General features: G+C 51.0%; 13 protein-coding genes across 13 annotated transcripts; 5 read left to right on the top strand and 8 right to left on the bottom strand.

Moving 5' to 3' along the window:
- Positions 1-902: 902 nt before the first annotated feature.
- Positions 903-2,009, top strand: PMZ80_004506 (uncharacterized protein; the record flags this gene model as incomplete). The annotated part of the gene is made up of 1 exon (XM_064872931.1): positions 903-2,009. One exon carries the CDS (start codon positions 903-905, stop codon positions 2,007-2,009), a length of 1,107 nt encoding a protein of 368 aa, XP_064731589.1.
- Positions 2,010-3,670: 1,661 nt separating this feature from the next.
- On the top strand, positions 3,671-4,384 carry PMZ80_004505 (uncharacterized protein; the record flags this gene model as incomplete). The annotated part of the gene is made up of 1 exon (XM_064872930.1): positions 3,671-4,384. The coding sequence occupies one exon, from the start codon at positions 3,671-3,673 to the stop codon at positions 4,382-4,384; it is 714 nt and encodes a 237-aa protein (XP_064731588.1).
- A 288-nt stretch (positions 4,385-4,672) lies between these two features.
- On the bottom strand, positions 4,673-6,460 carry PMZ80_004504 (uncharacterized protein; the record flags this gene model as incomplete). Its single annotated transcript, XM_064872929.1, has 1 exon — positions 4,673-6,460. One exon carries the CDS (start codon positions 6,458-6,460, stop codon positions 4,673-4,675), a length of 1,788 nt encoding a protein of 595 aa, XP_064731587.1.
- Positions 6,461-7,036: 576 nt separating this feature from the next.
- ERV14 (COPII-coated vesicle protein) lies at positions 7,037-7,601 on the bottom strand (the record flags this gene model as incomplete). Its single annotated transcript, XM_064872928.1, has 4 exons — positions 7,037-7,129; positions 7,180-7,246; positions 7,296-7,451; positions 7,501-7,601. The coding sequence occupies 4 exons, from the start codon at positions 7,599-7,601 to the stop codon at positions 7,037-7,039; spliced, it is 417 nt and encodes a 138-aa protein (XP_064731586.1).
- Positions 7,602-8,097: 496 nt separating this feature from the next.
- On the bottom strand, positions 8,098-8,741 carry PMZ80_004502 (uncharacterized protein; the record flags this gene model as incomplete). The annotated part of the gene is made up of 2 exons (XM_064872927.1): positions 8,098-8,515; positions 8,671-8,741. The coding sequence occupies 2 exons, from the start codon at positions 8,739-8,741 to the stop codon at positions 8,098-8,100; spliced, it is 489 nt and encodes a 162-aa protein (XP_064731585.1).
- A 1,917-nt stretch (positions 8,742-10,658) lies between these two features.
- TIF45 (eukaryotic translation initiation factor 4E) lies at positions 10,659-11,394 on the bottom strand (the record flags this gene model as incomplete). The annotated part of the gene is made up of 2 exons (XM_064872926.1): positions 10,659-11,093; positions 11,146-11,394. The coding sequence occupies 2 exons, from the start codon at positions 11,392-11,394 to the stop codon at positions 10,659-10,661; spliced, it is 684 nt and encodes a 227-aa protein (XP_064731584.1).
- A 1,714-nt stretch (positions 11,395-13,108) lies between these two features.
- Positions 13,109-13,957, top strand: RPS2 (40S ribosomal protein; the record flags this gene model as incomplete). Its single annotated transcript, XM_064872925.1, has 2 exons — positions 13,109-13,387; positions 13,442-13,957. 2 exons carry the CDS (start codon positions 13,109-13,111, stop codon positions 13,955-13,957), a joined length of 795 nt encoding a protein of 264 aa, XP_064731583.1.
- Positions 13,958-14,451: 494 nt separating this feature from the next.
- On the bottom strand, positions 14,452-15,215 carry PMZ80_004499 (uncharacterized protein; the record flags this gene model as incomplete). The annotated part of the gene is made up of 2 exons (XM_064872924.1): positions 14,452-14,862; positions 15,207-15,215. 2 exons carry the CDS (start codon positions 15,213-15,215, stop codon positions 14,452-14,454), a joined length of 420 nt encoding a protein of 139 aa, XP_064731582.1.
- A 3,759-nt stretch (positions 15,216-18,974) lies between these two features.
- Positions 18,975-19,238, top strand: PMZ80_004498 (uncharacterized protein; the record flags this gene model as incomplete). Its single annotated transcript, XM_064872923.1, has 1 exon — positions 18,975-19,238. The coding sequence occupies one exon, from the start codon at positions 18,975-18,977 to the stop codon at positions 19,236-19,238; it is 264 nt and encodes an 87-aa protein (XP_064731581.1).
- Positions 19,239-19,339: 101 nt separating this feature from the next.
- On the bottom strand, positions 19,340-19,896 carry PMZ80_004497 (uncharacterized protein; the record flags this gene model as incomplete). Its single annotated transcript, XM_064872922.1, has 2 exons — positions 19,340-19,710; positions 19,773-19,896. 2 exons carry the CDS (start codon positions 19,894-19,896, stop codon positions 19,340-19,342), a joined length of 495 nt encoding a protein of 164 aa, XP_064731580.1.
- Positions 19,897-19,958: 62 nt separating this feature from the next.
- PMZ80_004496 (uncharacterized protein) lies at positions 19,959-21,152 on the bottom strand (the record flags this gene model as incomplete). Its single annotated transcript, XM_064872921.1, has 1 exon — positions 19,959-21,152. One exon carries the CDS (start codon positions 21,150-21,152, stop codon positions 19,959-19,961), a length of 1,194 nt encoding a protein of 397 aa, XP_064731579.1.
- A 454-nt stretch (positions 21,153-21,606) lies between these two features.
- PMZ80_004495 (uncharacterized protein) lies at positions 21,607-22,794 on the bottom strand (the record flags this gene model as incomplete). Its single annotated transcript, XM_064872920.1, has 2 exons — positions 21,607-21,983; positions 22,116-22,794. The coding sequence occupies 2 exons, from the start codon at positions 22,792-22,794 to the stop codon at positions 21,607-21,609; spliced, it is 1,056 nt and encodes a 351-aa protein (XP_064731578.1).
- A 1,712-nt stretch (positions 22,795-24,506) lies between these two features.
- On the top strand, positions 24,507-24,698 carry PMZ80_004494 (uncharacterized protein; the record flags this gene model as incomplete). The annotated part of the gene is made up of 1 exon (XM_064872919.1): positions 24,507-24,698. The coding sequence occupies one exon, from the start codon at positions 24,507-24,509 to the stop codon at positions 24,696-24,698; it is 192 nt and encodes a 63-aa protein (XP_064731577.1).
- Between the last annotated feature and the right edge of the window lie 194 nt (positions 24,699-24,892).

Raw genomic sequence — 24,892 nt, 5'->3', positions numbered from 1 at the left:
CGTTGTTGCAAGCTCTTGTTTCTGTGGCAGAAAGCGTAGTGTGAACTTCATCGATGTCTCTGGACTAGCCATATGGAGCTCGCATCCCGTGTAAACAAGTGATCTCTCTTACAGTAGAAGGCTACAAGTTCGATAGATAAGGCTGCGGAGACGGTCTTGACGCCATGATGATTTTCCATAGCTTCGGGCTGTGTTGCTAGCGATTAACAAGCCTTGATCAATCGTACAGTACTCTACCTTCTCACGATTATTCAAAGGTTGACTCTCACTTGCGATCTCTGTACCAGGAATTGTGCATTTCTGGGAGGTGTCCGCGGGTTCGACGATCTAGCACTTTTTGCAAAACGAGATCGGGTTGAAGAATAATATCTCCAGTCCGTTCATGTTGTGAGTTCTGATTCTAGACTTCAGGGTCAAGCGATCGAAAGCATCCTGAAGACGGAGATTCGATTCGCGTATCCGCGCCGAAGACTACGCTTATTCCATTTCAGGCAAAGCTCAATGGCCCCTGACCAATATCAACTTCTGCGGTAATATGTGGTCTTGATCACCCGTACAAGTGTATCTGAACCGCTCGACCTGCCTGAATTTGTGCTTAAAGCGGCATCCTGAGAGGAGCTATTCCGCCTTGACAGGCCACTGACGTTGTGGTTTTAGTAATGGTCAACAACCTGAATGAAACCAGTGATGTAGCAACAACACGTCTTACCGCCGTCGGTATGCGAATAAGTAATTCAGAACTTTGCTCCTATGAAAGGAACTCATGACCGTGACCATCTCGAATACCGCGTTCACTACACTGACCATATATCCTCAGATTCACCCAGCACTAATTCATGCTCAGATCACTAACACCAAGAACCACCACCACCAACCCACGACTCCAGCAGCTCCGATCCATCATGACCGAAGCACAAAGCCCCCAACGCCCCCGCCAATCAACCGTAGCAGAGCATCTATCCGGCAGCACCGACTCATGGCACAGCACACTCTCCGCCTCCGGACCATTCAACCCCGAAAAAGGCCGCTACCACATGTACATCGGCCTCTTCTGCCCCTTCGCCCACAGAGCAAACCTAGTCAGACACCTAAAGGGTCTCCAAGACGCCATACCAATCTCAATCGTACGCGCATACCCCAAAGGCGACGAGAACGGCTGGCCAGGCTGGAGATTCCCAAAAGACGACAATGAGTACCCCGGTGCTACGACGGACAGGCTCTTCGGCAGCGAGTACCTCCACCAGGTGTACTTCAGAGCAGACCCGGAGTATAAAGGGCGCTACACCGTCCCAGCACTCTGGGATACAAAAACCAACACAATGGTGAACAACGAGTCGACCGACCTTCTCCGAAATCTACAGAATGCATTCGATGATGTGCTGATCGAGGAAGGTAAATCAAGGGAGGCATCACTGCACTTCTACCCCGAACATCTCCGGTCCAAAATCGACAGCATCTGTGAATGGATGCAAACACACCTTAATACGGGCGTCTACAAAGCCGGCTTTGCACCTGACCAAGAAACATACGATAAAAACGTCGTACCCGTCTTCGCGGCTCTGAATAAACTCGAGAAGATCGTGAAGGAACACGGCGGTCCCTTTGCGCTCGGCGCGGAGCTGACAGAGGTGGACATCAGACTGTATCCGACGCTGATACGCTTCGACACAGTCTACGTGCAGCACTTCAAGTGTAATCTAGGCACTATACGGCACGATTACCCGGTGCTGAACAATTACATGAGGGGACTATACTGGGGTGAGAACGAGATCGTGCTAAGTGACGGAAGCAGACGGAGGATTACCGCGTTCGGACCAACAACCGTCGACTTCAAGCATATCAAGGAGAATTATACGAAGAGTCATTATGATGTTAATCCCAAAGCTATCACGCCGAGGGGTCCGTGGCCGGATGTTGAGAAGGGCTTTGAGAGGCTTTGGAGTAAATTGGTTGTCGGTGGGATTGATATGCCGGAGGTGGTTGAGCTGGAGAGGCAGCTACCGAATTGAGGATATGTGGTATTGAGGGTGGCATAGTCAGTATCCGAGGCGGATCCGCAGTCATTGCCGACGTCCAATCAACCAGTCAGACCTCACAAGTATCACAGCCAGGATCTCACGTCTATAATGCTCTCACTTCAAGCCTACCCCATCTCCCCAGGCAACGTACACCACCCCGGCGGCCACGCCATCTTCGGAGGCTCCTCAGGTCCCAATTCGAGCTCTCCCACCACAAACTCATACAACATACGGATCTTTTCCAGTCGTCCTTGGGACCGCGAATATCGCCGAATACACCCTGATCGATGTGCTGTCCATGACAAGCTGCGAAGAAGTCGTAGCATGATTGGGTCATTGATAGGCAGGGACCGTCGCGGTTCGGTGTTTGCCTGCGTCGAGGGTTGGGTGTCGTTTCTGGGGTGGCGTTGACGGTATTGGTATCGGATGTGGGTAATGGTGTGGTGAGGAGGGTGGAGAGGGGCAATGAACCCTGATGGATGTTAGTAGTGATCTCCGTGTCGTGATGTGTGTGTTGTGCTTACAGTGTTCAAAGCTAGACACTGGTGGTAGTCGATGTCTCCATCGACGCTACTACCTAACAGTGCCTCGCAGTCGAAAGTGGCATTGACTGAGAGCTGTACGTCGTCTGTCATGCGCGGTTGTGGTGTCTCGGTGAACATGTCACGCCTCGGCGCTGGCCTGCGGTACTGTGGATAACAGTCGTATTGAAAAGATGGCTCGTTGGGGAAGAGCTGCTTGCACTCTAGATCTTCTGCAGCGCACAAAACGGATGCGACGATGGCGCTTGCTAGGAGTCTTTGAACATCTTCTTCTTGATTTATGACAGACTGAATGTTAGCAGGTATGAAGGTGAGCAGACCTGTCTCGTCTTCGAGCCGATTTGGCTAGTTTGTCGGTGGGAAATGTGCACACCGAAAGAAAATTGTGGTACTCGTAGTCGCTTGGTCCCGGGATTCGGTGTGTTTAGCACAGTGTTTTGATCAACCAGGAGAATTTCTGAGAACCAAGGTCATGCAGCGCCCAAGAGAGGGTCCTCGGCACTTTCAGGGCTCAGAGAGGACGATCAGAACAATAAGAAGCAGAATCTGGAGCTGCGAATGGCAGGGCCTGTAGAGACAGGCTGCCCATGGGTAGAGTTGCATGGAACGGGTCGTGCTCACACATTGTTCTTCTGGGTCAACATTGGATATTGTCGACGACATGCTCCCTGCTATTGAAGATGGTTGACCAGCTATGATCAGCGGAGACGGGTTATGCCTCTGGAGATGCACTTCAGCAGGTTTGGAGTCTTGATACTGTTAGGGAAACCACACCTTGGACGTCCGCTGGGAAGTCTACCAGACGTTGTGGTTTGAGGTCTGGCCCCACAGGCTTCGCATAACCAGTGGCGTTCATACGCCGACGGCGGTGGGCGGAAACGCTGCTGGTACATATGGCCGTTGCTTTGTTGGTCAATGTCAAACGTGAATGAAGGAGAAGAGGCTGATCGCAGAGCACGATCTTGGATCATTCGATTGGGGCAGCGCCTACAACAAATGCAATCAGTAGGAGTTTGCTGCGTGTGGTAGCGAGCAAGCTGCAGCAGCGTGTGCAATCAGGCGCAGTAACGCACAACTTGAATCACCATAAATAACAGCCTCTCCATCACAATGGCTCTCCCTAATCCTTCAAGCATGGAGCCATCCGAAGAAAGCGACTGCTCATCATCTCGTAACGAGAAGCCCCCAGAATCACCCAGGGACTCTCGGCAACCATCATCCGCAGAGGTTAGTGAAGCACATCGCAAATCGAGTGTGAACAGTCACATTGCTAAATTACCACCACGCGACGAGCATGGCAACCTCATACCAGAAAGCCCGAGGACAAAATGGCGAAGGTGCGAAGGCGAAGAAAACAAGAATGTGCAGCGCGAATGGCGAGTTGAGCTGCGAGCGTCCAAAGACAATGACTCGAAACATACCTGCACGTCCATGTGGCCATTCTGGAGTACCCACGGCGAATACGATGAGGATGACGAAGCTTGCGGAACGGTGCTTTGTGGTGACGTTCACATATACCTCGCTAACGAGCCGTCTGATGCTTGTCGTTGTGTCGCAGTCTATAATGTGCACTTCCGTCCTGACTTGGAGACGGAAGAAGACAGCGGGAATTGCCTTGTGGTTGAGAAGGCTCCCATGAAGTCAAAGAGAGCCCAAGCGAAGTATAAGCGGGACGTTGACAAGCCTAGGTACTGGGCGGTGAACCAGGATCGGATGAAACATTTCAAGTTGTATCTGTTGCTACCACCGGACTGTCCGGAAGGCAAGGACGGTGAGACGTTGAGCTTGATGGTGATAATGATATCAGTCATCTTGCATTTGTGACACGAAACCCCGTTCCTGATGCGGACTATCATCTTGATATCTGTGAGATGATACACGAGCACAGAGAATCCACGGATGCTGGTCAGACGGACCTTCCAACGGAGGTCGATTGAATGATTGAGATTGGCGGCAACGAGGAAAAGAATAATCTGGCGGACAAGGATGTCGACGACAATGAGACAAGCTCCGCTGCTACACGATAGTCTAGTTTAACCGGTTAGTTCAACCAACCTTCATGCTCCAAATGCTCGAACACATATCGATGTGTTGGTCATGCAAACAGCACTTTCAGTCCCACAGCCTGATAATCCCATCCAACCCACCAGTAACGACTTTACTCGTCTCCTGACCATGCCAAGCAACATTAGTGACCGCACCACCAACACCACCCTCCTTCCCACCACCAGCTTGTATCTTATGCCACATCTTCCCGGTCTTCCAGTCCCAGAAGCAGACATATCCACCACTATCACCAGATGCTATGATACCACCATCAGGCGATATGGAAACATCAATAGCATAACCACTCGTATTCATGCCTCGGAAACCCTTCTTCCTGTTCTGCCTGAACTTCTCGCCTGCGGCATAGACCACGATTTGGTTGTCTGCTGACTGATATGCAACGTATTTCCCCGATGGATGCGGCGCTGCTTTTGTGAGGGCGAACATAGATGGATCTGCGATGAACTTGATAGGTACCGGGATGCCATATTCCCAGGCTCGCAGGGATTTGTCGTCTGATGTGGACATGAATCGCCTGTTCTCATCCACAAACGTCAAAGTATTGATGGGACCCAGGTGGTGATCGTATTCCTGGACTAGCTCCCCTGACCTCGTATCATACTGTACAATTTTCTTATCGTTCATGCCTGCAATAAACTCGACCCCACCATTTGAAGGCTGAAATCGCAACGTATGAGGCGTCTTCCCTGTTGTGAATCTGGATATGCACTTTCCAGTCTCAGTATCCCACAATTTCATGTATCGATCATAACTTGCTGATAGGAACTGCGTGCCACTGGGTGACCAGTCTGTATCTGTAATTGATTTTGTATGGCCAGAGAATGTACGCAGGAGTTCTCGGTTGTGATGAGCATCCCACAACGCCAGTTTCGTATCTGCTGAAGAAGAGAGGAGGAGATGTGATGACTGAGGGATGAATTTAAGAGATGTGATGGGCTTGGTGTGGAATTTGTATTGGTGGACCATCTTCTTGGGCACAAAGCATTGTTGGCTTCCTTGCTCTTTTCCGAGGTCGACGTCCAAATCCTGAGGAACATGCACGTAGGTCCGGCCTTGATAGTCAAACTCTTGCGAACCTGTGAACTCGGTGGTCTCTGTGATGGATGCATCGGATTTGTTGTAGTCGGTCGCAAGCTTCGAGGGAGCTAGTAGTGGCGCAACCACACCCTCTTCCACCCATTCTTCGTCTGAAGCTAGCTCTTGACCTGCCATTGCTTCTGCCTCTTCGTATGCAACATCATCACCCTGATACTTGGCCCATGGCCCTAAGTATGCGCCATCGCCGTCGACGATGCTGCTGTCGCCCTTCTTCTGTCTCTTCGACCTGATCACGCCACTCTCAGATTTGGAGTGCCGCAGCTGGACCACATCCTTGCCGCCATATCTCTGCATGGCTGACTGGTTGCCAACAAGCGCGCCATTCTGGGTAGGGTCTTGAGTGTAGCCTAGACTCTGATATGTCCTGTGTTGAGCGTTGAAGGTTGTGTCTGACATACTCGTCTCCTCAGCATGACCGGTAGGCACATTCTTTCTCTTCAGCGCGTTGCCATTCGAGGCTTTGAATGGGTTCGAGGGACCTTGATTCGGACGGGCAAGGTTGTCGTACGTGACATTGTATGTGAGCGCATTGCTCGTTGGGTTGGCCAAAGCTGTTTGCAATTCCCGGTTACCCTGCTGAGTATTAGTCTTGATTTCTTTACCACGAAGCAAAAGCGACCCAACCTCTAGCGACACGTCTGGCGCTGCCGATACCGTTCGCGACGGCGGCGCGGGCTTGGACTGAGGAATCTCATCGTCGCTGGATGCATAGCCGGCACCAAGAAGACTAGTCATGGTCGTAACTTATGCGCAACCTACTTTGTGAGGATAAATAAGGCACATGGCCATGCGAAGACAAGAGTAAGTGGTAGGAAAAAGTACGAGGACCTACGAAGCCTGAGGCATCAACTTCAACAGAAATGTGACGTAGCAGAATCAGGCTCGAATTGAACAGTTGTATCAAGCAGTATGGGCAGCTTCTGTCTATACTATCTACGACACCCGGGCTTCGAGCTGCCCTCAGTGAGCATATCTCTCTCGCTCGGACTCCCTCACCTAGGAGCGAGTTCGCTGAGGCATGTAAGAAGGCGAACTAACTCGCACCCATAGAACCGATCTTGTCAAACATGCTTGCGAAGGCCCCTCAACACTAATATCTCCAAAGAGAAGTCTGTAAGTGTGGATAGTTCACATGCGTAACGATACTGCTCGATCGGAACAAAACCTGCCTGTTTAACGCTCAAGGTCCCAATTGCTCTCATAACTCGTGATTGTCGTTCACTGGCCCTCGAGAGCAGTGGTCTGGCCGTGGGAGTCGTTCTATCATGAATACTGTCCGCCATGCATGGCATGAGATATTCCATTCCGTAGTCAGTTCGACTCGTCCCGGATCAAGGCAACAATCATGCTGTAGAGATAAAAGAAGAACATGAGTAGGTGAAAGCCAAGCTTAATGAACGATTCCTGGTGTCTGATCAGTGGGATGCCGCAGCGTCGGATCCATGGGCGCGTACCTTTTTATGCACATTGAGCTTGCGGAAGATCTCAGTGGCATCGAGCAAATGCTGGTTGTCGAAGATCCTGTCCACTGTCAGTCACCCCTCCCTGCTGGTCATCCCTTTGTACGTACTTTTTCGCATTGAATGCAAGCATGGGCAAGTTGAGCAACAGTGCCAGCCAGTATCCATTGATCAAGAACAAGAAGGTCAGGAATCCATGTACGGCAGCCTCGGGGACAATGTAGGTGTTCAATCGGTTGCAGAGGTCGATGGGGTTGATGTAGTCGCTGCAAATGTCAGTCATGCGTGCTGTTGCTGCGTAGATATCCTGCATACCATTCCAGATCGCTGTACATAATGGTGAAGAAGACTTGGAGAAACAGGTTGACCGCATTTATCAGCACCGCGAGCAGGTATAACCACGCCTCGCCCGACATCTTGTTGGTGTTTTTGTTCTTTTTAGTTGTGCTCTGGATATGTAGCTCGTGCAAATGTCGTCGAAGTTCTTGGTACTGGGGTAGTGAAGGTCGTGTGCGCTACAATCCGCTGGTAGATAACGTTTCGAAGCTTGTATGGACAGGTGGGCACAATTGTAGATGTTTTGGATCGGCAGGTTGATTTCGTTGCGACGCTGGCAGACCACGGCAGGCACTTCTGTTCTCGTTCTCGGTATTCTGGAAGGACAATCTGTTAGCTGCGACTGCAGATGACGAATGTGCGCTGATACGGGCAGGTACAATGGCCGCTCGACTAACGAGGCATGAGATCGCTCCTGCCAGAGTGGGGAGGAAAATTGTTGGCATGCAGTGCAGTTGGTGCCGAAGACGTCACATGTCAGGATTGACCATCCACTCCGAAATCCTCGAAAACAGCAACGAACTGACGCTGAACTCCTGCTGAACCCAGGTGATGAAGTCAACATGGTATACAAACTTACCAGAACGGCACCGTTCGCTGGTTCTCGCTTCGACGCGAGAAAACCGGCAACAAAGGTTCCATCTCAATAGCATCTCCCTCTTCACTGGGACCCTCCTCAACCACGGGATTGGGATTTGAGGAGGGCGCACGCGGCTCATCTGAGCTTGAGTCTGGTGCTAGGTCTGGGTCTGCGGGGGCAGGCAGCCGCTCAATCACTGTAACGAGATGCTGCTCGATTCGATCGAGCTGCTCTCGTTGCAGTGTAGCTGCGGTCTTACGCCCACCACAACTGGCCCAGGACCGACACTCGGCGAAGAGGTCTCGGACGTTCTTCCAGTTGCCCACCAGAAGCGAGAGGAGGACGATAACGGCCACGAGGACCACCCAAGACAGCATGCCAGAAGGCCACGCTAACGTGCTTCTTACTGGGGCACTGTGCATGCATGTCAGTCTCTATGTTCTTTGACAATTGACGAAGTGAGTGGGACAATAGTCAATCAGGGCTGAGCCAAGCAGATGCAGCTGAGTTCATTTAGACATGTAAGTGCACATATCCTCAGTTTCACTTCGATCGCTTTTGAGACTTACGGAGAGGGCACGAGCGCCGGCGGAGGGGTCTTCAGGCCCGAAGGCGCGGATGAGGAGGTCGGCAACAACATTGTTGCTGTTGCTGTTGCTGTTGCTGTTGCTGCTGATGCTGCTGCTGCTGCTGAATGGTGGTTGTAGTAGTGGTTGTGGTTACATCAGAAGTTAGGAAAAGCACAGTGAACTGCATGCATTACAGACAAAACTTTACTGTCTTACGCGTCGACGCGTTCAACCACCAACTTCCAACTTCTTCACCTCTATGAACATGTACTAACTTTCTCTTGCATCCCGCTTGCCGTGCAATGGAAGTGAGCAGGAGAAGTGGATGTTGCCATCAGCATCGACAACATCACCATTTTCCATCCTGTGAATGGGCAGTGAGAAAGGAGGTTGCGAGTCGCTACCGGTTTCCTCCAATTCGAACATAGGAGAAAGCCCGGCTGCCCTGAGAGTGGCCCGCTGCTCGGGGGAGATAACTCTGCTTTCTAACTCATCAGCAGTGCTTGTTCTTCGTGCGCCATGATCAGTCATCTTTCGCGCTGAAGGCGTATCTAACAGCCTCGAAGTGGTTGTCTTCACCTGACTTGCTGGAATTAGAGGCCGTGATCTTCGTCTTCTGAGCAGCCTTCTCTATCAGCGTTTCAAACTCCGATGTCTCTGGAGGAAGACTGTGGATATGTCTCGTTTCTCGATGGTTTCCCAGATATCAAGCTCGATGCTCAGAGAAATCCGGCGCTTGCATATGTCATTCCAGAGACGGCAAGCGCCCTCGATCTTTGCAGCGCTCTTATCCCTCATCCGCGCTTGACATCAACCAACGGAGCGATTGCCGTGTATACCAACAAGGCCGTTGAGTACTACCGTCCGTGCATGTATCGATGTCGTCGTCAATCGGGGTGTTTACCTGGAGACGGACTTCCCAACTACAACCAATACTGATTCCCAGCCAAAGTCCAAGGCGTGGTTTGCCTGGCTGATTGCAGCAAGACTCCCACCACCATACCATCCATTCAACGACCTCCCGTCGAACTAAAGCATCAATATTATTAGGTGCAGGTCGGTGAGGCAAGGGTTCTTTCAGTTAGCCAGCCAGAAAGAAACGCCAATGCACGCAATGTTCACGGAAACCGTAGCCTAATCATTAGATTCAATCGTAGTAGCCGGATGGCGAACACGTCAATATTTAAAGCCGACTGCTGCTTCATGGCACCGCAATAGTCAGTGACAGTGCCTACAACAATGACGACTCCCACAAAGGAGCAGCTGCCGTTGCCAATTTGTCAACAACAACCACGACTTCACGTGGTGGGCGGCTGCTGCTCGAGGGCGCGGTGGTCAGCCGTAATGTCACGAGAGCCCCAGGAAATGAGAGAGGTATGAGGAGCGTGTCAGAATGTGAGTGAGTTGCAAAGGCTTGAAATCTCGTTGGACTGCTTGGTAGGCGTGTCATGGGGTACAGTACTGAATCTCTTGCCGAGTTGGGCGTATGCTACTGAGGGCTGCTTTTGCGTCGTGCGATAGCGCTATCACATAGCCGGCTGCAAATGCGAAATTGGTGGTGTTATGCTTGGATGCTTTTTATCTCTGACGAATTCGCTCGGGCGTGCGCTGCGTGCTGAGGCTGCGCAGACAGATCGAGTTGGTTTGACTTCTGTATCGCTTCGTTCATAGTTCGGTAGCTATAACACTGTGAGCAGCAGGGGAGCACATGTGCAAGGTCACTGAATATTATAGGAAGGTCTGATCTTATTTCCATGTTCGTGAAATTCAGCTGTTCTAAAACCAGCTGTACACTTATCATGATGGCATAGCCTTTCGAATAATCCTCCTTCTGCTCAAGCATTTGGGTATCTATACTCATATCAGCTCATGCGATCCGTACCACTTTGCGCCATAACTCCTCGATACCGACGCCTCTCTGCACCTGTGAAACATGCAGCTCGGCAACGCTTTTAAGATCCAGCCGTTCTCGCTCTGCCAGCTGCAGCTTAGACAGTGTGCTTAGCCTTAGCCCTCGTGCTACCAGCATGAGCAGCATCAGTGTGACCAGAGAACTCCAACACCTCGGTGGCTGGCAATTGCAATACCTCCTTGAACCTCGTACCGATCTTCATCAGTGTATCCTTACTACCACCCTTGCCGGTTGTTCGAGTCCACAGACCAATTCTGTAGAAGCCCTTCCTGACGTTGATGACCACACCCATAATTTCGTTGTCGCCCTCGTCCTCGAGTGTCTCACCGATGGCAGCTAGCTGAGTGTGTAGCCAGAGCTCGTTAATGTTGACTAACTTCTTGTCCTTGAATTGGTAGGCCCATTTGCCGCCATGTTTGTTTTGTTGGTCTTCCCATTCTGGTCGGACGCCCTTCTTGAAGAGGTGGTAGTCGGATTTGATTGCAAGGTCGGAGCAGGCTGTGATGTTGTTCTGCAAACAATTAGTATTCGGGCTTGACGGTAAGTACAAGTGGTGAGCTCACGTAGACACCCCAGAACTCTTCAACTGAGTCGAACGAGACGACTTCCTTTAGCAGATCATTCCAGTTGTCACCTTTTCCAGAAGGTGGCTTGGTGAACCAGAGAGACCATTGATTCATGAGAGGGTGTTTGACGTTGAAATTGTTTACATCGTGGAAGACGGTCTTAATTTGGTCGTCTGTGGTGGGAGCTGAGTTCTCGTCGTTGGGTGTAGGTACCGCCGTCGGTTGTTGAACTGCTACGTCCGCCATGGTTGTGGTTTTGATTGAGATATTTGTGGTACAGTAATACTTCTTGTATCAAAAAGTGTGCGCGGGAAGTTGAAGAGATCGTGGTTGAAGAGGTCGGACAGGTAGGAGTCGCGAAAATAAAGGCTCAAAGAGGCTTGAGACTTTGTTATGGTGCGGCAAGTACGACTTGTTACAAACGTCGATGTGCAGGCGAGACCATGAAACTTCTCGAGTCGAACGAAGCAGTTGCGGCCAAATTCGTCTCAGATTTGCATCAGTTGAGCGCTAGCCTGCCCCGAGAGCAGTTCACGATGATACGCCTGCCGTACTACGGTTGCCGCTTTGGACAAGATTCACCTCTAGTTGTTTCTGGACTATCGCGTTTACGCAAACAATGACGTGGAACACACTGGCATTGTTGGACGTAGTATTGGTGATACTCTGCTCAACAATGTGTCTTGTAGAGGGCTACCATACCGGCCCAAGCCTTGCAAAATCTTGGATCGTACCTTCACAATATGCAATCCAAGTCCATTTTCTCCCTGTCGCGATTCCCTTTTGCGCCAACGGCTCAGATATCATGAGGATCCTCGAATAGAGCGTCCTCCACTGTCCTCAGCATTGCCTGCATGTGACCTGGCCTCTTACTCCCCATGTACCTTGAACAGTTGCACCATTTGTTGTACACGCAAGCTGAGCAAGCGGTCTGTGTAACGTCTCAGTACGGCGGTCTGTTCTTGATTGTCTTATGCCCGCCCAGAGCTCACTTAAGACCCAGAATTCAAATAGCTCAAGAAACAATTCCAGCCCAAACTCACAATGTTCACAATCAACACCCTATGCTCAAGCGGCACATAAGTGAAGTTGACAAACTGCACGGCCGGCCATAACGCCCAATTTGCCTTCAAGCCGGGTATATATGCTTTCTCTAGCTTCTTTTGCACGGATTCACCCTCGAGATAAGCCATCGTCGATAAGAAGAACGCCATGTTTGTAGTCGCGAATACGGTCTGATCTGCTAGAACCCTCGCTACTGTCGTCGCTGTCTTGGACTGTAAAACGACGTGTTTCGACAGGATTTGGTACCATTTCGTTGCTGCTGGGCCAAAGACGACTGCAGATCGTATCGTTAGTAGAGATCCGGATCCGAGTTCGATTTGACATACGACCGCCATAGCCAACCATACGCGCTGTACGGGCCCAGCTGTGCTTTTCTAGCCCTCTCTTCTCGACTGCATGTTGCGCCAGGGCATCTCCTGCGCCGAAGAGCACAGCTGTTGTGGCTGCTTGGGTCAGGAGAGGACGCGCTGCGAGCCTCGCTTGATACCACCGCAGGACCATTTTAGTAAACTTCTTCGAATTACGCCTGACAAGGTCATAACCTGACCATCGTGATGGGAAAGTCAGCAACTCAGAAAGTGGCCGCCGATCTTCAAGGAGCACCAGCTATCTTTTTGGCTCCTGAACCCTACGTCACCGGCAATCAGTAGCCTGCGGCTAGCCTGCCGTATTCGAACATGCATCTCTTATCTTATCGCAAGCTTGCCTCGTCCAGCCTTGTCTGCACCTTCCGCCGCACGAAACATTTAGCCTTGGCATTGATTTTCCCCGAATCCACATCGCTGCCAGCCAACTCTAGGTCTGTATCGCGCAGTCAACCACACAACTACTCGTCGTCGCAAGAGTAGTCTGACCACTCCATATACCAACCGAATCCCACAAAACTACACACATCATGGCTGACGCACCAAGAGGCGGCGGTGACCGTGGCCGAGGCGGCTTTGGCGACAGAGGTCGAGGAGACAGAGGTCGCGGCGGACGAGGTGGTCGACGAGGTGCACGAAGAGGCGGCAACAAGGAGGAGAAGGAGTGGCAGCCAGTCACCAAGCTCGGTCGACTTGTGAAGGCCGGCAAGATCCAGAGCATGGAGCAGATCTACCTACACTCTCTACCCATCAAGGAGTACCAGATCGTCGATTTCTTCCTGCCAAAGCTGAAGGATGAGGTTATGAAGGTACGGCAGAATGCATACGGGATGTGGTCTTGCGATACTAATACGTGGTGACAGATCAAGCCAGTCCAGAAGCAAACCCGAGCCGGTCAGCGAACTCGATTCAAGGCCATCGTGGTCATCGGAGACTCTGAGGGTCACGTCGGTCTCGGCATCAAGACCTCCAAGGAAGTCGCAACTGCCATTCGAGCCGCTATCATCATCGCCAAGTTGTCCGTCCTTCCCATCCGACGAGGTTACTGGGGTACCAACCTTGGTGAGCCACACTCCCTCCCCACCAAGGAGTCCGGCAAGTGCGGTTCCGTCACCGTCAGACTCATCCCTGCCCCGCGAGGTACTGGTCTTGTCGCATCGCCGGCTGTCAAGAGACTGTTGCAGCTTGCTGGTGTGCAGGATGCATACACATCTTCTGCCGGTAGCACGAAGACACTCGAGAACACATTGAAGGCTACATTCGTGGCTGTGGGCAACACATACGGCTTCCTGACACCCAACCTGTGGACGGAGAACAAGCTGACGAGATCGCCGCTGGAGGAGTTTGGTGATGTCCTTAGGGAGGGCAAGAAGTACTAAACTTGAAGGAGATGATAGAAGGTGCATGATGATATTCGCATGATCGTTGTGCATTGAAATGCTGATGATGGAGTCGGTGGTCAGAAAGTTCTGATATACATTGGCAGTCCAGCAATGCCAAAATTCAATATTCACACAAAGCCACTGTTTGAGTTCCGACCCAAAACATTACTCTAGACTGGGGTCTTTCCAGAAGCAGCTGTCCACGCCGTATATCTTGGTTGTTCTTCTCCAGCAATCGCCATCAATCGCCATTATGCTACCACACTGCTGCACCAGTACTTCGTCGTGACCGTCCGGCTGAGCACATGACTTCGCCGTCTCTAGCGCAATAGCATGCTCTCATGCAGATATAGGGGCACTTCTCGATCTGTCGCCTCGCTTTGTCCCAAGTTCCCATCATGCCTCGTGACCATTCTAATATACATCTCCATGCCTCCCAACTGATTCCCCCTCGACCCCCTCCCTCAACGAATTACACCACAATATCACCCCTAATCCTCCATAGCCATCTCCTCAACCGCAACAAGCGCATTCTCTAACTCCCTTATCCGATCCCCAACTCTACTCTGCACAGCTCTCGCCGTCTCCGGATCACTCTCCCTGACCGCGCGGTCAAACGCCTCCTTCAGAAGTTCCAGCGCCTCCTTCGCCGCCTCGCGATCATCAGCCGCGTAGACCGTCTTCTTCTCTGTTTCTTCGGCTGCAATTTCGAATTCGTCTTTTGCAGTTGAGTAGAGGTCCGTTAGGGTTGTCATTAGGGCGTCGGCTGTGGGGGGTTGTGCGAGGTATGATGGGGAGGTTGAGAAGGCGCGTATGATTTGCGGTTTTTGCTGTTGGGGGTGTATTATGCGTGGTTGATGGGATGGGATGTGGTATGTTCGCAGACATGCGCGGAATGTAGTCTGTGGGCGTAGGCTATGGCAGCTCTGGCGCAGCTGCCGTAATGATGTGAGTGCGTGTCGGGACATCATGGTTGATGTGCTTGCCAAACGTCGTGAGTAGATCGAAAGCGCACTCAGATTAGCTGCTCAATTCCGCGCCTAATTGTTCGACGCAAGAACGATCCCCAACTTCTATGGTAGCTATGACGTCGTGTGGTCGATGGGAGTGCTTTACCACAAGCGACAGAATCGTGTTCTCAATCTTACTATCAGCTTCAATCTCTCGATTATCTTTGCGGACAACTATGATCATGCTCCCGTCTCCTTGGAGACTGACTTGTGCTCGCGACGTGTATTCATCGTACGTCGGACATATCGCGGTGTGCTTCCACTCACTGATCGTCCGGGCCACCCAAGACTGTACTTGACCTCGACCCCTGGATGACCCAGTCCTGCTACGAAGACGTCGCCAGTGCGAACCAGAAATCAAGGCGGATAGCACTAACTACAAAAGCGGCGAGATTCTTGATATACGAGTTTGATGTCTAGCAGCAACATGTCGACCACAGGACAGCGGTGAGTAAGGAATGCAACTCCATTGACCACTTGATTACCTCACATACCCAACGCCAGCATCAAGAAAACCTCTGATAGCCCACAATCACGCAGTTCTCCTTCAGGTTGATTTACCAAGACAAGCTGTACTAAGCCGTCGTGCAGTCGTCCGCTTCCCTCGTCCTCTCGGCTACCTCATCAAGCAGAACAATGCTCATGATCTTGCTCACAAACAACAAGATAGCCGTTCTTTAGTTCTGCGACTTGTTTGCCAAGATCATCGCACAAATATTGCTTTCCATCAGTTTCGCAGATCTTCCCCAAACTATGTGTCGCAAAGCCGGAACACGACCAGATAGCATCCAGGTCCATCACACTGACATACTCTAGACGATCCTGGCTTGCCGCCCTCTCGAAATCAGGGATGAACAATGCATCTTTCAGCACTACCTTCCGACAAGGGTGTTTTCTCTTCTTGGCGGGACCTGGTGGAACAACATAAACGGTTGCATTACCGATGCCTTCGATCGGATATTCTCTTCCTTCAATCTGAATTTTAGGGTTGTCGTCTTGGGTTACGTTGAGACTAGGTGTTCGCATTGAGGTGAAGAACAGAGAGTTGTTGCAGATGTGAGAGGATAGTCCTTTGGTTTGGTCCTCACGCTCAATTCGCCAAGAGCCCTGGGCCTTCCGATCATCGCCCTATCCTTCAGCTTCGGACTGTTTTTTCACCAGAACACATCGTGGCATGCTGCTTCTTAGTCGATTGTCAATCTGGTGTGTGTTTTAACGAAGCCTCAGCTTTATCGTATGGTGTCTAATGGTTTTTAACGCGGTGGTTGATAGAAGTCCAGCTTCCAAAAGATATACTGCTTGCTTTCTGCCTAAGGAGAAGAACATGGCATATTCGAGAGGCTGTCTTCCTGCTTATATGGTAACTACAGTCACTCCGTGGTTTCGACTGGAACAAGCATGCTATGGCATAACGGGAAGGGTTGGCCGCTTGCTGCGCCTGAAGTGTTTGGCGAACGGCATCGCATTGTTCGTCTGAAAGCCGTACTGAGACGGTTCATCGGAGAAGGTTCAGTGCTGGAGATTCTTCTAGCATTTGGGTAGCATCGCGTTCTGCATGGCGTCGAAGCTGTCTTGAACCAGGAATCGACAATATCTATCGGGAAACATAGCTAACAAAGAGCCTCTATATGTTTCGGCATCTGAGACAGATTCACTTGAGTGTTCAACCGGGCGATGCGCAAAAGATTAGATACTACTTGGCCCGCTGTTCGACATACACCGATGATGTTCTGTACCGAAGCATTTCCCATTTGATCTAGGCAGGTCACTGAGGCTTTGGCTGCACAATTTCGATGCCTGGGAAGACCATTCTACGGATGTGGGTGTCGCTTCGCATCGAGTGGCTGTGCTATGGTCGTGATGTACCAATCTGTCAGACGAAGCAAAGTTGATAAGCACTCCCATTCGTGCTCGCAGACACCACAAGTGCAAGTACACGTTCAAGTGTCTTTATCCACAATTGGAATGGTGCCACTGCCCAGTGATACGTCTGGTTCACTACCTACCTAGGTACGATGCTTGTCACCTTCTCTTAGATCATAAAACTTGGCGGTCACCGGGCAGGGAACTGAAAGATTTCACGTTTCTGCACCAAGTATTTAAAGCTAGACTTTTCGGAATTTTGGCAAGCATCTTCATTTGTCTAACTAACAAAAAATTCCTTGACGATGGTGCCCTTTCAAATCCAGGCACAACCTCACTTGTGGTACAACAACGACATTGACAACGGGACGGTGGACTTTCCTAGCCTGCGAGAAGCCAATTGTACGACTAGAAGAGGGAGGAAAGCACGCAAGAACCAAGCAGCAAGCATCTCATACTTACAGCAAACAGCCCAGTCCACCTTCCAAAACAACAAGCTAGCCCACCACCACGATGACATACCATGGTTGTCACCAGTCAGCCAACTCCAGACTGACACATGCCCCTTCTTGACTCTCCCTCTGGAGATCCGCAACCAGATATATGATATCCTATTCGACAAGACCGAAGTGCATGCCTCGTACCAAGAGCGTGGTGTCCAAGTCCTGCACCCCTTAATACTCATCAAACCCGAGGTATCGAAGTACGTCCATGAAAGTCTGTCCAAGTTTATCAGACGATGCAATCAACTGCTCAGTATCACGCGCGTCAACAGCCAGATCCGCAACGAGGCACTTCAGCAGCTATGGTGCAAGCTTTCAACTATCCACTTCATTTCATTTCGAGGTCCTCAGGCATCATCGCTTACGATACCAAACTGCCACCTGCGGCGCGTCAAGACTATTCTTACAGACTCCGACTCGACACTGACAAATACTATATTACGACCCAACGATTTCCCTGACCTCAAAACACTCATACTGATGCCATACGAAGCGACCTCGCACACGCGACGAGTAGCAGGAGAGGAGAGCAGCAGAGCGAAAGCAGCGTGGGAGCAATTCCTCTGTCGATGTATCGAAGGAGAACAGAGGCAGCGGTGCATCGTCGATCACTTCTTGTCTGAAGAGAGGAAGTACGAAGCCGTTTTCCGACACATGTGGTACAGTTCGTCATTCGATGACTCGATCGGAACGTCAGTGGTCGAGCAGGAATAAACTTGAGAGGTCATGTTGGGGGATGGGAGCCTTTTCAAATTGTAATTTGGGTAAACAAGAGGAAGAGCGGCGTATCCAGGAGCTTGGTGAGCAGTTAGATAGTTGTACAGAGACGACATCGTGATGCCCACCACCAGATACACAGGAGGGTGCGATTGTGTAAGGAATGATCTGAGGAGAAGACTCTCGGGATTGACAGGGTAATAACGACCAGACCGAATGGGCTACGTGGCCGTACAGGATGAACGTGGTGGTGACTGTTGGTTCAGGTATGGCAGTCTCGGCAGGAGCGAGTTGACCATCGCGTGTGGAGCTCCTAAAATCTTCCATAGAGTTATGCGGTAGATCAAACGTACCTAAGGCGCGGTTTGTGTATGTCCCTTTCCATTTCCCCACTTCACTTTATCTCCAACGCGTTCCTCTTGATGTCAGCTTTCATCGGACAACTATGTTTATCCACGAAGTCGTGGACATTGTGCTCGCTAGCCAAAGACTGCTGCGACCATGGATGCGCGCGAGTTTGCTCCTCGCTGCCCGGACATGATAGCCGAGACCAGCATCCAGTACTACCCAATGAACATCCAGTCATGCTTTGCCTTTGCCTTACCCCAGACTTAAGGGGTCTTTCCTCGCGAATTGATGCGGGTTAGCTCACATTGAAGCAGTCACTTCGGCCAGAGATCTACCGTATGGCATCGGCTCTAGACTCCCGAATCGTGATGACATAGATAACAACAGTGTCACGTATGTATGCCCAGACCAATCCCTGCAAACAAAAGAGCATATTACGAACAAGCGACGCATCAGGGTCCTATCTCAAGTATGTTCTCAAAACGACTCCTCTCATCACTTCCAAGCTCAAGACTACCAGTTACAAGAACAAAAACACAAGCTAGAAGATCATACACGAGTTCAACAATTACGATGTCCGGCAGTAAAGAAGCAGTCGAAAAGGCTCAAGCCCGCGCTCAAGAGGCAGCCAAATCAGACACAGAACATCCCGAAGCAGGTGGCGATCTCCATGAGTCAGCTCAACAAGTCGGCACCGAACATTCTGCTGCTCATGCGGAAGGCAGTGGGATGAAGCAAGCAGCCGAGAAGAAGCAGAGCGAGAGCAAGGAAACGGTTGGCGACAAGGCTGGTAATGCGAAGGACCAGGTTGAGGGTGTGGGAGCCAGCAGTTCTTGAAGGGAGCGGAACAATTCGAGTACGATACGATATGAGCATTTTCAGTCAACGGAGCCATGTCTCAACGAACAAGAGCAGTGGCAGTGATTCTTCACAGATATCTACGCAGCAGCGGTAGCCTTCGTCGGCATTTCCTGATCGATCTTCGTCTTACCATCTTCGTACTCGACTTCAAAGCCCTTCATTCCGTCCAAGACTTCCCTGCATGTGGCCTCGTATTGTTGTATGCCCAAGATGTACGTCAAGCTTTGAACTTTCTTTCCCGGCACGTTGGCGGCTGTCCACCAGCTGTTTGTGAGTGGTAGCAAAGTCATGTTTGCGAGGTCGTTGACCGTTTCGACCCATTGCTCTTGTGCTGGTGCTGTGGGAGTGACGGATTTAGCCTTTGCAGTCTCGAGGCTTGAAATAAATTCGGTGATCATGTCGGCTTGGGACTCGATGATCGTTGGTCCGTTGGAGAGGGCCGTCGGTGCTGCAATATATGTCAGTATGCTTGCTCCCGACCTGGTTACCTGACTCCTAGGGCAGACTTACCGTGAGGCGAGTAGATCATGAAACAGTTCGGAAAGCCCTCGAAGGTCATGCCCATATATGACTTGATCCCTTCATTCTTCCACACATCCTTGATGTCAACGCCATCCTTGTTCTTCAGACCCATGTTGGTGACCCTGTCAGCATGTCAGCAAGCACATTCTCCATGTTAACAAGGAAATCTGCCACTCACGAGCCCGAAAAGCTATCAAACCCAGTCGCCAGAATAAGTATATCAAACTCCTTCTCCGTCCCATCCTCAAACACAATCCCCCCATCCGCAAAATTCTTGATCCTCTGCTCATTCATATCCACAACATCCACATTATCCCGATCAACACACTCATAATAATCCTGCTCCAGCGGCGCCCTCTTCGTCGCAAACCAATAAGGCATCTTATCCACCGGTGGCGCCATCAAATCCCTCTTCTTACCCGGCCTCATCCGCGCAGCCACCTTCCTCTGCCAGAAATCATACACCACCTTATTCGCCTCCTTGTTGACAGTGGTGTCCGCAAACGCAAACATAAACTGGAAACCTCCCCTCGTCCACAGGTCTTCCATGACCGCCTCACGCTCCTCAGGTGTACCCTCCAGTGCACTCTTCTGTGACCTGTTCGATGGAAACCCTGCCATGCTCTTCCGACCCTCTCTGAACAGGATGTCATAGTAAGCTTGGAACCCACGGTTTTCGAGCTCATTCAGCTTCCGCTGCATCATGGGTAGACAGTAGCTCGGCCGTCTCATGAAGATGGTTAGTTGATCTGCGTCCTTCGCGACTTCCTGTGTGATTTGGACGGCGGTAGCACCCGCACCTATCAGCGCGACTTTCTTGCCCTCTGTGCTTAGGTCTTCGGGCCAGAAGCCGGAGTGATGGACTGCACCCTTGAAGTTCTCTAGGCCGGGAAATTCGGGGTAATGCCGTCGGTGTAACAGGCCGGTGCACAGCGTCAGGTACTTCGCCGTCGCAACATGGCCCTGCTGCGTCTTGACCGTCCATCGTCCAGATTTCTCGTCCCAGGAACAATCGTTGACGTGAGCGTTGAAGATACAGTCTTTCCTCAACTCGAGCACCTTGTCGAGGTGGGCCATGTATTTCCTTAGCTCTGCGTGTCCGGGGAAGCGCTCGGAGAAAGAGAAGGTGCGGTAGACTTCGGGGATGTTCAGTTGGTAGTAGGGCCATTCAGAGTCGACGCGGGCTCCGGGGTAGCGGTTGTGGTACCAGACGCCGCCGAAGTCTGAGCCTGACTCGAGTATCAGGGCCTTGAGGCCAAGCTTGCGAGTACGGTAGATGGTGCTTATGCCGGAGAAGCCGGCGCCGATGATGAGGACATCGACGTCGGTGGTGGAGGGGGTTGGAGTGGTGCCGTTTGTGGTAGCCATGTTGCGGATGTGAGACTTGTCGGTTGGTCGAGGTGAAGAGGATTGCGGTCGTAGAAGTGTGTTGTACTTCTACTAGCCTTGTATCCGAGCAAGCTTTATAGTCTGGGCAGCGGTTGCCTGACTGGAGGCCTCGATACGCCGGAACCGGAACCTCGTTTCAATTCTAAGGCGATTGTTACTCGGCGCGGAGATCGGGGCGAAGATCGACTACTAGGCCACCAGCATTAGGAGATAGAGTATCCCAAAACAATAGATTGATCTTGATATAAGTTAGAAGTGTTCGGCTCGGATGCGAAACCGAGACTGGAGTTATGCCGATTATGCATAGAGGAGAAGTGGACCGAGGCACGCGTCCCGCACGAAACGCGGAGAGCTTGTAAAGTATATAGATGATCAGGTGAGCAAAAGACCTCGAATCTCGTGCTCTGTGAAGCGAGAAAGACTAGCTCACAGTTCATTGAGTTGCCGCATGCCGCTGGAATGCATTCTCTCTGACCTTTTGGAGGGCTACTCGTGCAGACTCAAGACCTTGTGCTTGCTGTTGCAGTTGCAGGTTCAATGAGGAATGTCGCTGTGTAGCACTGCCTCTCTGAGCTTGTAGGTCTCTGTCTGCTCTCTCAAGCTCGAACTGTGATTGCTTTATCTTCTCATGGAACTGCATGTCGGTGAAGATGTTGTCGAAGAAGACGTCAGACATGAGATTCCCTTGAGCGACGTTTACCTGTGGCAACCGATGTACGTCAGGAGACATGCGAGAAGCTTGCTCGACCAGCATTCTGGCCTCTGTGAACGCAATTTCTCCCTTGCTCAAAGCGTTCCTTTCCATCATATCTGCGAGGCAACGTTAGCGTATTCCCAGAAGTTTGAAGTGACTCCCTCGGGTCATAAAGTCTTTACTCGATTTAGATTCCGTGCTAGTGAAGATTGGGTAAAGACTTTATAGCCGGTGGGAGTGAGACTTACCACTCATCATTCCGCCTCCGAACATATCCATCTGTGAATGTGATCTCGCCTCCGCGAGGGCGTACTTGGCGATATTCATTTTCTGCAGAGCCTTGCCAAGGTTGTTCAGCACCTGTGTCTCACTTTCGACACGCACCCGCATGTTGTGGTACTGGTTCAGGGCGTCATTTGCCGAATTTTCTCGGGAGTCTTCTTCGGGGAAGCCAGGGGTCGGACCCTCGAAGATTGAGTCGTACAGCTCGTCGAGACATCTCTGCGCCTGATCGTGCCTAGCAGCAGTGCCCTCAAGCTCCGACCTGTTTCTTTGAGCTTCGGCGAGAGTCTGGCCCAAATTTTTGCGCATCTCATTGGCTTTGTGCTCCTCCTGTAGAACCTCGAAATACTCGCGCTCCTCCTTCTCGGCTTTGACATTGAACTTTTCCTGCTTGCGACTGACCTTGTAGGCAAATCGCTTCATGGTAGAGTCACGGTACTTCTCGTGCTCTTTGAGCTCCTTCTTGCGCTTCTCTTCAAGCTCTTTGATGCGCTTATCAAGTTGCTTGATCTCGCTTTCGACATCAGCGATATAGCGTTTTTGCTGCTCAAGGGCCGGCTTAGCATAATCGGTCTCAGCTAACGTCTGCAACAGTTCCCGGTTACGGGGTGCAGCAGCTGTGATCTTGCTTTGAATTGATTCCATGTTGATGTGAGTAGTGCTATCTATCTATCGACACTTGCTAATGTCAAGCTCTTTGGGCGAGCGCAGAAATTTGGTTCTTGTGATGTATACTCATTTGAAAGCGCCGATATGAGGTCGTAGTCACGCCGAGATGCCAAAATGCCAGGACGTGCGACTAGTGGTTCCGATAGAGGACGTGCCTGTGGTAAAGGATTATGGTTGGCTTTGAGGGAGGTAGCGGAACCGTGGCTGTGCAGACCGGCCTCTTGGCACGCGATGTGAATTGGTGTCCTCAAGCTCCAGCCACCTTCGAGACGGGGTATAACCACCCCGGTTACGGCAAGGCAGCTTTGGCTGTCCTGCAAGTACATATTTTTCGGTCTGTTGTGTCTCACAGACGACGGAGTTACACCAGGTCGACGATTCGTTGTCCAAGCCGTGTCAACACTGTGACTGGCCAGGTACTCGCGGACCGCTCAAATCAAAACCTCAATCGATCCTCTCAGCTGTTGTGGAGCTGCCAGCTACAGACCAATTGTCCTATGCAGCTCAATACCGAAGCATGAAGCAATAACGATTGCTCTTCCGGCTCGATTGCGGAAATGTCACTCCATATGGACCTTCTTCGAGTGGGTAGCTGCGATCAACCTGAAGCGCGCTGCGATCACCACATGATAACATACTACACAGTCATTCTGGTGATTTTTGACGCTTAGAAGGTGCATGCTTTACGGAGCAGGCCATCATCTCGCGACTGCCTCATAAATTACTTATATTGAAAGCTACTAGTTAGGGAACTGCTCGGCGTCCTTCGCCAGCGTTGGGCATCTTTTTGTCTTCGCGACATAGTCAGATGGAACTCAATTGCCGGATGACAGACTCGGAGACGTTGATGTCATGTCAGCGCGATCAGCCTATCCATTCCGTCATTGGACCTATCATGACTACGAGTGACGGTGTGCAAGTCTGATTGAGGCTACACATGTCTCGTCCCTTCATTGATGTAAGGCTCGCGATCAGGTCTGAATGCCTGTTGGTAATGCTCTGCCCTTTGTTCTTCGGTCACTGATGCAAGACTGGCACATGCCATTTCGCGTTGCCATATTCACGGATTGATAGCGTCCAAAGCCAGTGAGAGAATGATTGATTTTCTGGTCAAGGTCGATGATAGGAGTGGTCAAAAAGCTGTGAAGAGGCCATAAGGAGATGTCAAAGCTGAGGAGTTATAGATTGCTACAAGTAGGTACGTGAACAACATGGAGTCTGAAGACAAGGTGGCTCAAGCTGATAAGAGGTCCTGACGGTACAGCTGCACTGCACATGCCGACTTTGGGGCTTCGAGGTGGTTGACACAATGTGGACTTACCTTGGATGTTCGGAGCGTTGCTGTGCACGTCGTCTCGAGTGTCCGTCACTACCTTACCTCCACCAGAACTTTCTGGATTAGCCTACCTCAGCGTCACCCTCGAGCACGACTTGCCATTGTTCTAGGCAACATTCAAAATGTCGCTGGGTCAGCAACATCAAGTGGCCCCAGAACGCAACCGACATCCTTCTGGGATACATTCACCTACCTATGCAGCCGTTGTGCTTATCTTCAACACATTGAGCAAGTCCAGTTCACACCTTTCATCAGACGGCGCTGCCAACGAGGCAAATGTTACAGCACATCGGCAGCCACAAGCGAAGACTCATCCGACCTGAAAGAAATCGGAACTCCTTAGGCCTTCATGATGTCCTTTCTCGAGACTTTGATTGACCTTACAGTCAGTGGCAAGCTGGGTGGTACCGGCAAAGAGAAAGAGACGAAGGGCAAACAGAAACAACAGGAGAGCAATCAAGGGCACGAGAAGAGCAAGGCAGATACGGAGGACACACAGGATAGAAGCAAGAATAATGAAGTTAAGATACCTTCTCAGAAGTGATCGCGTCCAAGATCCATAGAATCAGGTATGCTTACGGTGCAGTCTATACTTTGGTGTGATACTAAGCTTTTCAGTCGTCGCTAGTCGATTCGTGGCTAGCCGTCTATATCATGAAGCGCGTTATGCCACGTGTAGTTCAGCACCTAATGTCCCCGATCATGTCCGTTTCCAGCATCACAAAGCCATAAGTCCAG

Source organism: Knufia obscura (assembly GCF_036327395.1).
Source record: "Knufia obscura strain CCFEE 5817 isolate CBS 148926 chromosome Unknown scaffold_4, whole genome shotgun sequence".
Classification (NCBI taxonomy): Eukaryota; Fungi; Ascomycota; class Eurotiomycetes; order Chaetothyriales; family Trichomeriaceae; genus Knufia; species Knufia obscura.
Note: the sequence above shows the minus strand (reverse complement) of the source record. Positions and strands in the feature narration are given on the sequence as shown.